Raw genomic sequence first — 16,815 nt, forward strand, 5'->3', positions numbered from 1 at the left:
TGTTATAAATTAAGCATTGAAATGATCATCCACTTCTTTACCAAACTCAAGCACTATGATCATCCACTCCTTTACCAACTCAAGCACTATGATCATCTACTCATCAAGCATTATGATCACCCACTCATTTACCAAATTAAGCATCATCTTTGTTATTTTATGTATTGTTGTTCACTATAAATACCATCACTCATCTCACTCTTTTGTACACCATAAACAAGAACAAGAGTTTATAATCAAAGAACCATTACATCTTCTTCTTCTTCCTTATAATAAACTCTCTCCCTTATACTAGTGTTATTTGCTTCCTACGGGTATCAAATTCTACTCTTATTTAAATTTCTCGATACTATAAATTATAAGTTATTTCATAACAGTTTTCATTTTCATTTTCATTCTTCCTCGTTCATTTGTTTGTAATTATACAACAAATCTCTTCCTTATTAAAATTTACTATTCATTATTTTTCTGTCGGTTACTAGTATTTCTATAATGGTTATCAGTTACACCCATGGTTATTCATAGGCCACGAAATGAACGTTTGCTTTGGGGGTTCCAAATTCTTAAGGCCGGATCATCTTACAGTTCTCTCGAGTATGGTCCATTTTTTTAAAGACAGGTGCATGAACGGTTAAGTTAATAATAAGTCCCATAATCTAAAGATTAGTTCCCGTAGTATTTTATCAGTAAAAAACTTATAATAAAAGAAGTTGGAAGAACATGGGTCTCCAACAAATTCTTTTCAATAGTTGAAAAGTATTAGGTATATAGAGAAACCATAAATCTTTTTGTTCTTACAATACATAGGCCACGTGAAAGAAGCATTGCCAATACGGATAAGAAGCCTCATTGTCATCTTTAGTATTTAAACTTGCGATGGCTTAGTCTAAGCTTCTGCGAGTTTTGGTTCAGCATCAGCCTTTGCATCAACCTTAACCTCAGTCTTAGTCTCAACCTCAGCCTTAGGCTTGGCCACAGATTTTGGCTCAGCCTCAGCCTCCACAGGCCAGTAAGAAGTCTTTTTTCCAGTCTTTGAAACTGTTTGAATAACTGCTTCAGGTTCAACATTACCTTTCACTGTCACCTTTTGCTCTTTTATATCAATGTCAAATGACTCAACCCCTGAGATTATTTTCATTAACCCTTTAGTCAGCGAATTACAAGGCATAAAAATAAAAATGACTAATAGAAAGTATCTAAGAAAATAAAAAAAAAGATTAGACGATTACATTACCTTCCATTTTCCCCAAGACTCTGTTGACGGCTCCAACGCAGCCTTGGCATGACATTCCAACTTTGAGGACAACGGTCTGCATTTATTAGGCATTTTAATTCGAAAAGGTTAGAACCAAAATCCATACATATATCAACAGGTAATTTTATATCTACATCAACAATTAGTCCTAAACAATTGTTAGCATCTTTTGGAAACGAACACTAATGGGCATGCATGCTTTTTTAGTGATCATTGGCTCTTCAAAACATTAATTTATCTATCTATAGCCAAGAAGAACCAGACGTATAAAAAAAACAGATGCAAACCCCAAAAGATGAAAAAGAAAAAGATAAGAGACGAAGAGATCAAAGTAACATAAGAAAAAAACATAATTACCTGAGACATGGCTACAATTAGATGAAACGAAACGAGAAGCTTTTGAGATGGATGATCCGAATTAGATAATGAGATCTTTGTAATTTGTTGAATGAGAAGAGATGTTGTGTTCTTGATAATTTATAGCAAGGCAAAAAGTAAAGATTCCTCAGTGTAGGAGTTAGCGTGAAGGAAACGAACTCATTATTAGAATGAATGCACGTACCATATTCCAATAGAATAAAAAGTGTTAGGAGGTTAGTTATACCGGTTGTGGAAAAAGACATACCAACTTTAAAATCCACTAACGAATCGTACAAAGTACAAAGGAATTAAAGACAGTTGTGAGGTCTTCTTGTACTACACATTTTTTTGTAGTACCAAATACTTGACTTTTACATCTTTATATTCAGAAGTTCACATTTCTGAGAGCATGATTATCCCATGATCTTTAAGTGGGTTTCTTAATGATTATTTTATATTTTAAATGTACTTATTATATTTTAAATGTATTTAAGTGGGGTTAAGAACTCTAGTTAAGAAACTCCCATTTTGAACGGTCCAATGAGAGTTTCTTAATTAGTGGTTCTTAATTTTTTTTAATAAAATTTTTATTTATTAAATAAAACATATTAAAAGATAACATTTAAAACATAGATTAAAAAAAACATAAAAACAAAGATTAGTACAATAATCGAGAATAATTCGAAAAAAAAAATCTGAGTTTGAATGGAAAAATTCTCAAAGGTAATGAATGAAAAAATTCTCAAAGGTTTGATTAAAATGTTGATCAAAATTTTCATCAAGTGATACCTCAAAAGTGTTTTGAGAAAAAAAAACCATGAGATGAAACTTTTTTATAAAACTTGTTTACAAGTCGAAGGAAACTTGTTTATAAACTTGTTTTCAAAAATGAACTTGAGAATGAACTTTAGAGAAGATGCGTGATTAATGAAGAAGAGTGTTGTGTTGTGAATAAAAGTTTGGTATACAAAGTTTATATAGACAAGACTGCAAGAGTTCACAAGACTACAAGAGTTCACAAGTTTATATAGACACAAAACTTTACAAGTCTGTGACTGGTGACTACAAGAGTTTGCAAGAATACAAGACTACAAGAGTTAGTACGTAAGCATTGCACAAGTGATTACTACACAAGTCCGTGACTAGTGACTAATGACTGATGACTGATGACTTTACACTCTTCTTGACCTGAAAAAAATGAGAACATGACACCATCTTCTCTCTCTCAAAGTGACAAGCCATGTGACCACAAAGAGCTTTAGAAGAAGTGACACCTTTACCACATTCTCTGCGAACTTCCTCTCTTTGAATTGCTCCATCTTCTACCTTAAAGACAAAAGATCAAACCACTATATAAGCACAAATCAGAAGAAGAAGAATGGGAAACTAGTGAGAACCCATTTATTTAAATTACCTAAAATCTGGGAAGAACACAATGAACTAGAGAATCATCAAGCTCAAAGCGTGATACTTTCTGACAGAGATCAGGTTTTAGCTCAAAGCTTGATACGTAAACGTTATACAAAAGAGAAATAACTCGTTTCCAAGTAATTTACACACTCATCACTAAGAAAAATACAAACAAACAAACACAAATTGTTGACACTTCATATACAACGGAGACAGAAGTGAAGTAGCTTGACAGAAATTTACCTTACAAAATGAGCTTTGATAGTTTGATTTTACCGTCGTGGTTCGTTCATAGACTTTCCTTCAAACAACTCATCCAGCAATCTCTCGAGATCTTCAGCTGTATACTTTATGTATCTCTGAGAATTCTTACCACTCTCAACCAGAGGCCTACAATTTAAATATCTTTAAGGTTTACATCTTGACACTAAAAATATGTTGAAAAGCTTTTGCAGGTAAGAGAGAAAAAGGATTTTACCCAAAGCGTTTGAGGAATGATCTATAAGCAGGCAATAATACTTCAGCAACAGCAAGTCTTAGTGACTCTCTTAGCTCTGTGTCTGGAACCGTCCATTGTGATTGTCTCTGATGCAACTCATCAAATTGCATATTGAACATCATGAACATGTTCCATTTTTTCAATATTCTTTAATCATTCATATATAAACATTTTTAGGTAATTAATATATAAACATTTTACAATAACTGTGTTTTTGGTTGGATGAAGGCTTACCTCTCTTTTGGGGAAAGCAGATTCAGGAATTTGTACAGATGTTTTAGAAGTAATCATAACAAAGTTTCGTGAGGCACCTTCATCCTTTGCCATATCAAGGAAGGCCTGAAGCTCCAAAGCCTTTCGGTAATACATCATGCCTCGCACTGGTTTATCAAAATCAGTCACAACATGTATATAGCAAAGGACAATATCACAGAGATAAAACGTGAAGCAGAGTTTGTCAAATGAAAAAACTACCACATACCAGTTTTGGTCACTGTTTGGCCTCTGTAAGATGCCAGCAGACGAAGCTCTTCTTCCAAGTCTGCTCACGTGACAGTTTTCACCATTTTCACCATCAGCCCTGGGAAGCACATACCCCTTCTCCTTCTCCGACGGCTTCTCAAACGGTCCATAGATCCTGCTCAAAAGCCGACTTAGTCCACACCACAAATCGCAGCGATTGCAGACATGATCTTCATCGGACCGTCAAACACGATCTTGGTCTGGCGGAGAATCGGATTGGTCTGGCTGAGAATCGGAGAAGACGGAGAAAAACAAGAGAAAAGAAAAAAATAAAAAAATAAAAAAATAAATGCCTTTCCTCTGGTTTGCTGACACGTAGGGTAAAAAACCCCTTAGTAATCGGTTATCAAAATCCTTTCTCAAGGATCGGTAATAGCTTTTAATTTTGTTTTGATTTAATTAAATCTCTCAATAATTTAAAAACCCATATTAAGAAACCCCTATAATCATAGTCTAAGTTACTAAAAAATAAATTACATTCTACCTTGGTTTGCTCTCAAGTCACAACTATGGCTTCAAATGTTTATAACCGCTCCGCCCCGTACCGCAGTTAACAGTAACAAAAATCTTTACATATACCATATATCTATACGTTTTTATAACTGTTAAAACCGCATCGCAGTTGAACCGCTTGTCCCGCACCGCTCAAACTGCAGTCACCATTCGGAGCCTATATGTCAGTTTTGAATAGTATTGGTTGATGCGACAGACTAAACTGTTCTATTGAATTTTTGAGTAGATAAAGCACACGAGAAACAATATATTACTAGATTTTGACCCGTTTAAAAACGCGGGTTTGTTTTCCAAATTAACTATATTTTAACTAATTTCAATATAAGATGATGTATAAGTCTGAGCACATTTATTCAAAAGCACGAATTGAACCATACCAAACTGAAAAAGAAAAAAAAACTGAATTGGATTTCATAAACCGAGTAGATCATATATTTATGGAACTGGAAATTTGAAACTGACCTGGTTTCCAACTTTGCTTCTGAACCGAACAAAAAAAAAAATCCAACTGAAACCTAACCAAACTTTGTAAATACATGAACAATTTCTATATTTATAGAAACAAAACACCAAAAACTAAAATACTTGAATTGAAACCAAATGTTGAGGGTCACATTTAAATGGTGGGAAGAAAGTATACAAATTATTCAACTCTTTTTAGTAGGGTACATATGTGGTTTATAGACAAATTAAAATATAAGCAATGGCTTTTAAGTCTGATTCGGACTTGTGGTTGAACCGGTAAACTCGATGGTTGTATATAATCTAGAATAGCTTACGTTCTTCATGTAACATTCTATCAGAGATTCTATCAACTGATATGTTTCAACAAAATTTGAGTTTAATAAAAATTTATTAATTAAAAATTGATTAACCCAAAAACTGCTATTAACCAGTGAACCGCCACCGGTTTACTTGCTAAAAACCTAGAAAAATCTTATAGTTTTTAAAAAAAGAAAATTAATTAAATTTCTCATATGCTTTATAATAGTATATAAAATTGAATAAACTATTTGATTAGTCATATAAAAGGTAAATTGTATTTTGTTATGCATTTGTATTAATGATCAATACTATTAAAATACATGGTATATATATCATCCATATAGTAATGTTAAAGGGGCAACTTATAATCAATCGACAATAATAGTTTTATAAACATTGAACAATGAACATAACTATTACTAATGTTTCATGGTATACATATATATCAAATACGTAGGATGTGTTTTACGGAGTAACTTTATAATTAAATACTATTCAGATTCATGTTCACATGAATATTTTACTATTTCTTAGTGTTACAATCAGTATATATTTAAAATGTGTCTAGAACAATTTTTTTATGTGGTAAGTATAATAATATGGAAGAAAGTGGGTATAACAAGGTGGAAACCATCGACATATGATTAAAATTAATTTGACTTGCTTAGTTATAATTTCCGGTTGACTGCAGGAGAAAAAATAGGGTATGAAGCACTGATTGATATTTTATAGATAGGTTAATTTATTATATAGCCCAACAATTAATTAAGTAGGTGCAACAATCTTTCATACATAGAATTTTTAGGATTTTTTCTTTTTTAATAGTATTGATAAGTTTGCATTTTAGACTTTTACTATTTTTCTTTCTCGACTATGTTCACTCTTACTGACTATTCTCTTATATGTTAATTTACAATTCTAAATAGTAGATAGTAAAGGTGGGACGGATCCGGATCTATGTTTTTAGATATCCGGATTTCGGATATTCGTCTAAATATTATACTAGATCCGTAAAATTAATTAAGACAATTTTTTTAAAATATATATATATATATATATAAATTCTAAAATAATGCATAAATTAATATTTATATAATATTTTATATATGTATATAATAATATAAAATTAAAATATAATATTATAAGATTAGTTTTATGTATAAATATTAATATAAAATATAACTATTAATAAAATTAAAATCAATATATTTTTAAAATACGGATTCAGGTTCTGATATTCAGATTTAAATCAAAATATCTGGATCCGGTTTTGACGGATCCGAGATTTTATTATTCGGATCCGGATCTTCTCCTATTTTCGGAGTGGATCTCGGACCGAATATGGATCCAAAAAATAAGTCCCAACCATAGTAATTAGAACATTTTCAATAGAAGTATCTCACCGAACTTCTCAAAACTAAAATAATGGAAATTAATGAAAATGCATGAGAGAGAAGAAAATGAGTTTTTCAAATGAAAGACCATAAAATAAAGTTGAGAAACTCTTATAACACATACTTTTATTTCATTGGTTTAGACACTTTTTTAAATTTCAAATTTAATTGTTTAACTAGACTAAAAGTATTTTATTATATTGGTAAGATATCCATATGGGTTTCTTACCATTAATAATTCAATATTTATTGGAAGGTTTTTGATCAATAGTTGAACAAAACTTTATTTTTCTACACATAATTTGGGACTGACTGATTGCTAAAAATATTGATATTTATATAATAATATCCATATTTCCAACATGGTAAATAATGAAGCACTTATTCTGATTCCATATTTCAAAAGTAAAAAATTGTATATCATAAGCATGATATAAATAAAACTATTTACCATTAATGATGGTACATATAAAACTAACTGTTGTGAAATAGTTCATATTTTCAAATGCAACATGTAATTATTATTATTTCCGTCCTAAGAGATGCTACTGAGATGTAAATTTCTAATGATTGTTAAAATTCTTAAATTCTAGTGTTATTGATTAATGGATTCTAACATTCTTAGTGTTCTTGATTTTATGATTGTTTGATCATTTACAAAATCTTTTGTTATCCAAAAAGTTTGGTTCTTAATGATTCTATAATTCTGTCAAACCTAATATTATTGGAACTTAAATTCTAGAAAAATTTACTCCAAATATTTTTTTTTAAAAATATTGCATATAACCTCTAAATTCTTAAAATCATTACGCTACTACTCTAAATTCTTAAAATCATTGCAGTACTATATCTTGATTCTTATAATCAACCAACTCGACATAAATTTTACTCCCACTAAACCTTCCTACATGCTAAGATGTTTAATTAATATATCACTTAATATCAGAAGAAAATTAAAATGTTTTCTATAATATCAAATTATTAATGTAACTGAAAAACACCCTTTTTGGGATACATACCTGCAATAGGCAATATTTTTGATTTTTAATGAACTAGGCCCACTAATAATTTACCAAATCGGGCCCATTAATCCCCTCAGCTCTCAAGACTTCCTCAGAACTCTTCTCCTTCCCAAAATGTCCACACACTCTTTACCTTCCCGCCAATCTCCTCACGTAAACTAAACCCTCAGATTCCGACTCACCGGAGAAACATGGAACCTCATCGCCCAATCGCACGAAGACTACATCGCAAACCCCTCGGAGACTGCACCAACACCGTCTCCAGAACCACCAAGCAACAGTCATCTTCTTCCTCCTCCGTCATCAAATTCGCGAATCCGAGCCTCACTTCTTCTCTCAAGAGGTTAGTCGATCAAACCTCCCTCAAGGAGAGAAACAGCAACGACAGCTCAAAGACTAGTCCCCGATTCGTTCCCAAGTCTCTTTCCACGAGCTTGAGGCCCGTGACTCGCCGTGTCTCCGCCGATCTGTGTTTCCCGGCGACCACGCCTTCTCGCCGCCAAAACTCGCGCTCCGGCGAGGGTAAGTTGTTTCACCTGCTATGGGTTGCAGTGTAGCATCTCGATTACGGTCTAATTGCAGTGGATTTGAAAATTTGCTAGGGTTTTCAATTGAATTTGAATGTGTTCTGTGTCTTTATTATATTAAGATGATGTTTAAGAGGTTGATTATGCTTTAGGAGTTGGTGGTGGTGGTGACAAGGAGGTTGCTGAGCCTTACACTGTTTACACGGCTACAAGGAAGGCTTCTCCTGAGAGAAAAAGGAGTAACGACGCAGTGGCTGCTAATCTTCGTCTTGACTTGATATCAAGCCCTGGGTATAGTTATATTATATGATTGTTGGGTTCTGGGAGAATTAGATCTTGTATGACTAATGGTATGTAGAATCAGGGTAGAACATAGTTATATGCTCTCTGGTTAGTGTTGAACCTAGTATGCCCATCAAACTTGTTTAGCATTTTGTGGCCTGTGTAAAATTTAAGTATCTTGTTGTTTAAGTGAGTCTTTTTGAAATGTGTATTCACAGGAAGAAAAGACGTCAAGCAAATGAAAACACAGTCAAGCCCTCGAAAGCGGCTCCCATTAAGGTGAATTCAGGAAAGCTCTAGCTTTTATAAACTTATCACAAGTGTTATAGTTTCTGTGTTGCTCGCACCTCTCTCTCTCTCTCTGGAAAAAAATAGTAATTGTTTTGTTTATCGTTTTGTTTTGCCTCTAGCAAAATGTATATTAGTGCATCTTATGTTTCAACAATGATCGGTCACAAACATTGTTCTGTCGTCATTTCTGAAACCAGTGCTACAAATAGTTGGAAGATGGATGGATGTCTAGTCTTTCAATCGCGTTTATATTCTTCTCTTTATTTAAAAAGTGGACTTAGTACATTCTCATTAGGTTACACTGTTTAATTAGATATAGCTTCACGCTTGTATCCATTTGAGGAGCCTTTCTAAGTTTTCTCTAGTTTCTAATTACCTTACAGAGGCAGCGAACAACAAAGCATGAGGAAGATGATTTGGCTAGCGGAGTTTCTCAGGATTACATCGAGAAGCAGAGAGCTTACTTTGCAGAGATCGATGCATTTGAGCTGGCAGAAGAAGAGGTATCTGATAGCGACTTAGACTAAGTAAGAAGTGATAAACTATCTTAAGGATATCCATGACACACCTTAACACGTTCGTTCATATCACTGTATAGCTAAGGCTTCTTCTCACATGAAATCTTTCACTGATCTATCTCTTAAATCTTAATACACATGACATGCCAATATCAGTTTATAATCTTTGACTTGGTTGTACTGGGAGAACTTTAATGGTTATGCAATGAAAAATGCCAGTTTACACTTTACAACACAAGCTTTATAGATATACATATATATGCATCATAATACATTCATACATCAAAGCATTATAACACTTATTCTGTTCAAAGAGGCAAAGCAGTTCATAGGACGTAATCAAGAACACAACAGATTCACATACTCAAGCTTTGTTCACCTCGCCGGATCCATGTCTAGGACCAGAGAACAGAGCTCTCTTCATACTCCCCATTGAAGAAGTAAACCCTTTTCTTCCACCATTGGAGTAACACAGAGTCGAGGTCGGCGACGACGCAAGCTCGTGCTGTTTGCGGCTAGCGTACATAACCTGTGATTTGTTACCGTGACTGACTGGTTTTCTCAAAGAATGTGGCGGCGAGGAGGAAAGGGAAGATGAAGAAGATGTAGACGACGACCACGAATACGATGGCCCTGAAGAGACATAGTTCGTCGTCTTCTTGCTACTGTTACTGCTCTTCCTGAGATCATGAAACAGAGACATCGACAGGATTCTAGTTAGTTTTGTTCTCACCTTGGTCTGTGACGTCTGTCTCTTTGGCGTCGACAAAATCTCGGATGAGTAATACGACGGAGGCGGCGTGAGAGGCTGAGAAAAAGAGCAATCGGGAAAGTGATTGTGTTTTGGTGTGCCTGGCCTTGACTCCCACGTGAATGGTATAGAGGCTCCGCCATAGTAGGAGGCTCTATCTTCTTCATCTTCTTGATCCTCATAGATTGCAGAGTACTCCACGTCATCTCTCACTCTTCCCGACATATTTAAACAAACTCTCTGTGTTGTGATCTCTTATTATGTCTTTGAGTCGGGTTCTTGTCGGAGTTTAAGTACGATAATGGAAACAAGAAGTGCCAGATTCAAAGGTTGTCACACTAACACAAAAGTAAAGGGAGAGGAGCACCTTGTAGAATAGTCTTCTTTGCATGGTTGTAAGTGTGGATATTTATCATGGTTTGATTTTGTTGCTATTAAATTATTTTGGATTTTTCTATAGGGAAGAATTCATATGGACGAGCATATTACATGTATAAGAAACGATATCTCGAAATAACACATAGGGCAAGAAATGGTTAGATAATAAATGAAAGGTGGCTATCATACTGTTGGACTTGTATGCATTACTTAATGCTTCCCCATTAACTATGGGAGAGACGTGGAGATCACATTATTGGTAATGGTTAGTTATAAGTTTCAAAGCTATATGCATTGCTTAGAGTTTTACTAATATTTAGTATTAAATGTTACCTTGTATATATTCTTCCCTCATTTGACGTTATTTCTGGTGTTCTTGTTATTAAGGAAATAATGATTAGACTAGCTAATCTGCACGTTTAAAGCTATAGCCTATAGACATGAAGACTCCACAACTAACGAAGTTTAAAAACCTTGTTTGTCGTAATAAGGAACTACTCAGACCAAAAGTTTGGGTATGTTTATACCCAAAAAGATATATAGTTACATTACATACTTTTGAATTATGATATGATGATAAATTAGTTATCGGATGATGTGTATATCATCAATTATATGAAAAGTTTTTATATATTCTGTTAACTGACCAATGTTTTAAAATATTTTATCATGGATATAGTAGTGATCAACCACCATAGCTATCAGTCGCAAAATATATACTTTTTGTGTTCCATTATTCGATGTTTAAGAAAATTATTTTGTTTCAATTTTAAACTGTTTTATAAATGTATATGCAATTTTACTATTAGTTTGTATTTTGAACTCTCTAAGTCCTAAAGACCATTTTATGATTGCTAAAATGTTTGTAATTCATATTTTATCTTGGATGAACAGACATTTGAGTTTGGCGGGAAGGCTCACACTCATTTCTTCCGTTATTCCAAGAATTATAGGCTTTTGGACGTCCGTCTTCTGTATTCCTGGAAAGGTTTTAAAGATGATTAATAGCTTATCTACTTCTTTTCTTTGGCATGGCTGTCTAGATAATCTTAGAGGTGCTAAAGTTTCTTGGCATGATGTTTGTCGCCCTAAAGTAGAGGGTGGTTTAGGGCTGAGAAATTCAGCCTCTTGGAATATTGTGTTCGGTCTCAAGCATATTTGGTTGCTTCACTTCAGAGCTGGATCATTATGGGTAGCATGGATGAGAAGGAAATATCTTAGCATGTACTCATTTTGGTCGTCTCAGCTAACGGTTCGCAATACATCTTGGATGTTTCAAAGGCTTGTAAATTTATGTCCCATAGCTCAGACTCTAGTTTACTATGAGATTAATGGCGGTGGCGAAACTTACTTCTGGTGGGATCCATGGACTCCTTTTGGTCCTTTGATCCAATATCTCGGCGCCTCTGGTCCTAGGGATCTAGGGATTTCAATTGACTCTCTTGTGAGTGATTGTTTAGTCAATGGTAGCTGGAATTTGCCTCATCCCCGTTCGGAAAGACAACTCCAGCTTCATATATTCATATCCACCTTATCTCTGGGAAATGGAAATGATAAGATTATCTGGAGAGTTAATGGTGTTCAAAGAGAAAAATTTATCTCTAAGGAGATTTTGGATTATACTAGGGAGAGGAGGCAGCCTTGTCCTTGATCGTCTTTGGTGTGGCATGCTGCATCAGTTCCTAAGCATGCTATTACTTCATGGCTATTCATGTTGAATCGTAATCCTACCATGGACAGGCTACTATCGTGGGGTCTTGATGTTGAAGGTACATGCTTGCTATGTGGTTTATCTCAAGAATCCATAAACCATTTGTTCTTCGAATGCGTTTACTCGGCGGAGGTTTGGAGAAACTGCTTGGCTCGCTTAGGCGTTTTCAATGCCCCTACTACTTGGCAAAGTGTTATTGATTGGTTGTCTGGCTTTCCCCGTGATAGGATTGTCTAACTGGTCACTCTTCAGATCTGGCAAGCATGTTTGTACGAAATTTGGAAGGAACGGAACTCTCGTTTTCATCTGGGAATAACTGCTCCTCCTTTCAAAATTTCTAAAAATGTAGTGCAACTGGCAAGGTCCAAAACTACTGCTCTAAAGAATTCTGGAAGAAATTTGGGAAATGATCTTCTCACATTCTGGTCTGGGGTACAATTCCACTCTTTTGTCTCTAAAATCTTTCCATTGAAGTGTTTTCAATGTGCCTTCCCCTCTTCTTCTCCTTAATTAAAAGCTGTAATATATGTTTATCCTCCTTGTGTATCTCTGTACGTTTTTTTTTAATACGAAGGCCCTTTAAAAAAAAAAAAATTTATCTTAAAACTAGTTTTATAACAAATTTGCGTTTATGCATCATATCTTACATTTTGGGGATAGAAAGAGTATATCTTAATGAATGTATACGAAGGTTAAGAGTGCTAATGCGTATTAACTTGCTTTAGTTTATTAACCTTGAATATTTTATGTTTATTTTTAAGTTGTAAATGGGTTAATTAAACTCTTGAAGTAGAGAGAACAATCTATCGACAACTAGACATTGAAGTTTTAGATATGTACACAATTATATACATGATTGTATGAACTAGACTATAAACTAGGGTACCAGTAGAGTGGTTGGTAACTGCTAAGTCCCAGCATTATTTAATTAAGAAATAGTTTGTCGGTTCTAATTTCATACATATGCGGAAAAAGAAATAGAAACGTGAAGGAGGGTGATTAATGATAAAGTGGCGATGATGAATCTTGATACTTGAGACCGTTGGATGAAAGGAGAGGAAGACGGTTGAGACCGTATATAATTTAATGGAGGTATTGCTCGTATTTGTACGTGGTCCATTCTCCCCCAACTCGGATTGTGCATGCTTTAATTAGATGGAGAAATATGGCCACAAACTCTCTTTTTAATAATGAAACTAGATTTTGATGTTTGTTTTCACTTTTCTATACATAAATTATTGTTTTAGAATATAAGTGTATATATTTTTAACATTAACCGTATGCTTAAATATTTATATAACTATTTTAAATACAATAATTTTATAATTTACATGTTATAATTAATCAATTGTTTAAAACCGTATGAATTTGTCAATTCTTATTATATTTTTATCTTATTGTATTTGCATTTAGTTATTAAAGAAATTAGTTTATGTATGAGAAAACATATTTAAAAATTATTTTTTATTTAATTTATGTTAAATTCTAACCCGTCTTTCAAAGCTGGATTTCTTTTTACCAATATTTTTTATGCTTATTCATTTTGATAATATATTATTGTATATACAAAAGTCTAAGATGTGTTAATTTTTAGACATGTATTATATAGTTTGCTAATTTTAAACCGTTCTATCATCATATTATATTTTTAAAATAAACAGTTTATGTTTATGAAAATAAAATTTATAAATTTATCAATTGAATATACTTTTATCATATTTATTTAAGTATAATAATTGTATTTTAACATGATCAAGACTATAAAGTAGATAAAGTAGGATATAATTTATTTTATTTTTCATTTTATAAATGATAACTTAAAATACATTAAGTTATTGTTAAAATATTTTTACAGAGATTTATTAGAATTTTAAAATATAATATATAAATAAAAATATATTATATTATGAAAATATAATATATATTATATTATATTTAAAATGAAAATATATTATGATTAAAGTAGTTACAAGGATTTTATATTATTAGCTTTAAAGAAATACATGTTAATTTTTATACATTTATTATATAGTTTGCTAATGTTAACCCATTTTAACAACGTATTAGATTTTATTTTTGAACATATATATTTTATACTTACGATCTGAGTATTTAAATATAATTTCGAAAATGAAGATCTTGTAAAAATCTTTTAAAACAGATTTGTTAAAATTTTAAATTAAAATAAAAAGATATCAAAAGATATTATGATTAAAGTATTTTAAAATTCTATGTATTATTAGTCTTAATAAAATACATTTAATAAGGTTTCTAAGTGATGGTCCAAATTAAATGACGGTCCAAATTAAAAAATCACACATGAAAAAAGTCATGACTTCTATTTTAATATATAAGATGTCTACAAAGTTGGTTAGAAAACTATATGAGAAAGCTCCACCTATTTATTTCACGCACTCATTTACTCTAAATCATAACGTAATATCCCACGGGAATATCATGTCAACTTCCGGATATCCCTATATATTAATTCTGGAGCACTACAACATGTTTTCGTAGCCACTTGTCATCATTAGAAAAAAATTTAGAATCTTTAGAAAAATAAGTTGGTCCATACAAATATATATTATATTTTTTTATTAAACTAACTATCAAATTGATTAGTAGTGTACAAAAAATATTTTCAATTATTTCTTTAAATAACAATTATGGAATTACTTAATATAGTTAACATATATATATGACAATTAATGATTATTAATAATACATATTTGATAATAATTTTTGTATCCTCTCTCTTTTTTTATTTAATTTTATATTAATAGATAAATTTAGATTTTTTCTTATATGTTATATTTTGAATTTCTTAAAACGACTATAAATTACTAAAAACGGTAAAAATCTCACATTGAAAATTTTGTGATCAATGTCTTAACTTTTTTTGTTCAAACAAGATACAAATGATCATAAATCGTATGAATAGGAAGTTTCATTAATAGATATACATAATATATATATATATCATTTAAATTAAATTATATACTATATAAAAATATAAAAATATGTTAATTTCAAAATTTGCATTGAATAGTTATTGAGATCTTAATATTTTACTTTTGAAATTTTTATTGATAAATCTCACATTAAAATTTTTGTGATTAAAGGTTTAAATTTTTGTTACAGAAAATATGCAAATGTTAATAAAATCATATAAGTAGGAAGTGTCAATAATAAATATTTATATTAAAATATATTATATATATCTATGTCTATATATCTATGTCAATATTACTAAAGTTTAAATATATACCATAAAGAGTAAATAAAATGACTGTTTTGATTTATTTAACAAAAACATGATTGTAAATAAACAATGAGAGTATTCAATTGGGAGTTTTAGGTGATTTGCAATAAAATGACAAATTTACTGTTATTCAAACATGAATTTTAAAATCTCATTTAAAATCCAATGTTATTAAACTTGACACTTTATAAACTACTCTCAAATCCAGTGTTATTGAAAATATTTTAAGTTGTGGAGTTTTTAAGTTTTCAAGTGATTTTAGAGCGTTTGAGTGGAGTTTTTTAGTTAAAAATTTTAAAACTCAAATCCCATGGTTTTATGTGATATTCTAGGGTGGTTTAACAAAAATTATTTTAATCTCTACAATTCAGTGAAATCATCTAAAACTTCATTAAAATAAAAATCGCCTCAAATTTTAGATTGAATACACCTCCCAAAAGGTATTGGATTTGATTTATGTGCTTACTCTAATATATATATTTTTATGTATATAAATTATTTTTAAAATAGGTGGTTTCTAATATGTTATTTGATCCTCATAATCTCAGAAATACACTTCTTCAAATTGAAATGATTTTTAATATTGGAAGCACTATATATATATATATATATTATTTATTTCAGATTAAATATTTTAGTCTTGATTTTTATTTCTAAAAATCTTTTAATGAAATATTATGACAAGATTCCAATCACCTCTTTTGAGTTTGTTCGAAGAATGAGACATTTGATCATTTTTCTAATATTTGTTTTTGGCTATTATAATTGTAAGAATGACATATTTGAACTATTTATTATAAGTTTTCTGGTTTATCATTTAATAAATCAAATAGTTCTTACTTTATATGTAGTTTATATATACTAGAATGGTAAAGTATTATATATTTTTTTATCGGTATACTCTTAAGTAATTAAACTTCAAAAGCGTATGTTAATAAAATAAGTAATTTTTTATTGTTCTAGAATTAGATAACTTTTAGACTGAACTGGTGAATATATACTAGATAGATATTTATATTTCGATTTTTGAGTATGCACTTATATTCTATAACAACTTGATATATTAGATTTGAACACTAACCTGTGAATAGAGTTTACCGGTGATTTTCTTCAAAAATTTGATTTTTAGATATGTATCTAGAGTGAAACTCATTTTTACATATGTCTATTTTTTTAAATTGACACATATGTAATTCACTGAATTCATAGAAGAAGTTAAAAAAAAGAAACAAAACTCTTATCAGTGAAAAAGAAACGAGAACGAAAGCACAATTTTATAGAATTATAAAATGAAATCACTTATGAAGAGTTAATAGTAAACAAGCAGGAAACCTAATCCCCTTTCGGCATTTTAC

At 31.3% G+C, this 16,815-nt stretch overlaps 3 protein-coding genes and 1 long non-coding RNA gene across 9 annotated transcripts; 1 reads left to right on the forward strand and 3 right to left on the reverse strand.

Annotated features, from left to right (window-relative positions):
* Nucleotides 1–652: 652 nt before the first annotated feature.
* Nucleotides 653–1,826, reverse strand: LOC106309784 (copper transport protein CCH). The gene is made up of 3 exons (XM_013746917.1): nucleotides 1,613–1,826; nucleotides 1,235–1,310; nucleotides 653–1,122 (listed from the first exon to the last, which is right to left on the reverse strand). Exons 1-3 carry the CDS (start codon nucleotides 1,619–1,621, stop codon nucleotides 887–889), a joined length of 321 nt encoding a protein of 106 aa, XP_013602371.1. The 5' UTR covers nucleotides 1,622–1,826; the 3' UTR covers nucleotides 653–886.
* A 717-nt stretch (nucleotides 1,827–2,543) lies between these two features.
* Nucleotides 2,544–4,245, reverse strand: LOC106308004. 5 transcript variants are annotated; one of them, XR_001263454.1, is made up of 6 exons: nucleotides 4,006–4,245; nucleotides 3,759–3,904; nucleotides 3,504–3,671; nucleotides 3,269–3,415; nucleotides 3,030–3,089; nucleotides 2,544–2,941 (listed from the first exon to the last, which is right to left on the reverse strand). It is a non-coding gene; the product is annotated as an uncharacterized LOC106308004 (long non-coding RNA). The 5 variants fall into 5 exon arrangements; XR_001263452.1 differs by having other exon boundaries at nucleotides 3,030–3,181; XR_001263453.1 differs by having other exon boundaries at nucleotides 2,544–2,803; nucleotides 2,890–2,941; nucleotides 3,030–3,415.
* Nucleotides 4,246–7,863: 3,618 nt separating this feature from the next.
* On the forward strand, nucleotides 7,864–9,436 carry LOC106307973. 2 transcript variants are annotated; one of them, XM_013745078.1, is made up of 4 exons: nucleotides 7,864–8,262; nucleotides 8,420–8,558; nucleotides 8,768–8,828; nucleotides 9,206–9,436. In XM_013745078.1, the coding sequence occupies exons 1-4, from the start codon at nucleotides 7,932–7,934 to the stop codon at nucleotides 9,365–9,367; spliced, it is 693 nt and encodes a 230-aa protein (XP_013600532.1). In that variant the 5' UTR covers nucleotides 7,864–7,931; the 3' UTR covers nucleotides 9,368–9,436. The 2 variants fall into 2 exon arrangements, with proteins under 2 accessions (XP_013600532.1, XP_013600533.1); XM_013745079.1 differs by having other exon boundaries at nucleotides 9,224–9,436.
* Nucleotides 9,437–9,535: 99 nt separating this feature from the next.
* LOC106307975 lies at nucleotides 9,536–10,593 on the reverse strand. The gene has a single exon (XM_013745080.1). The coding sequence runs from the start codon at nucleotides 10,332–10,334 to the stop codon at nucleotides 9,723–9,725; it is 612 nt and encodes a 203-aa protein (XP_013600534.1). The 5' UTR covers nucleotides 10,335–10,593; the 3' UTR covers nucleotides 9,536–9,722.
* Between the last annotated feature and the right edge of the window lie 6,222 nt (nucleotides 10,594–16,815).

Source organism: Brassica oleracea, chromosome C8 (assembly GCF_000695525.1).
Source record: "Brassica oleracea var. oleracea cultivar TO1000 chromosome C8, BOL, whole genome shotgun sequence".
NCBI classification, from domain to species: domain Eukaryota; kingdom Viridiplantae; phylum Streptophyta; class Magnoliopsida; order Brassicales; family Brassicaceae; genus Brassica; species Brassica oleracea.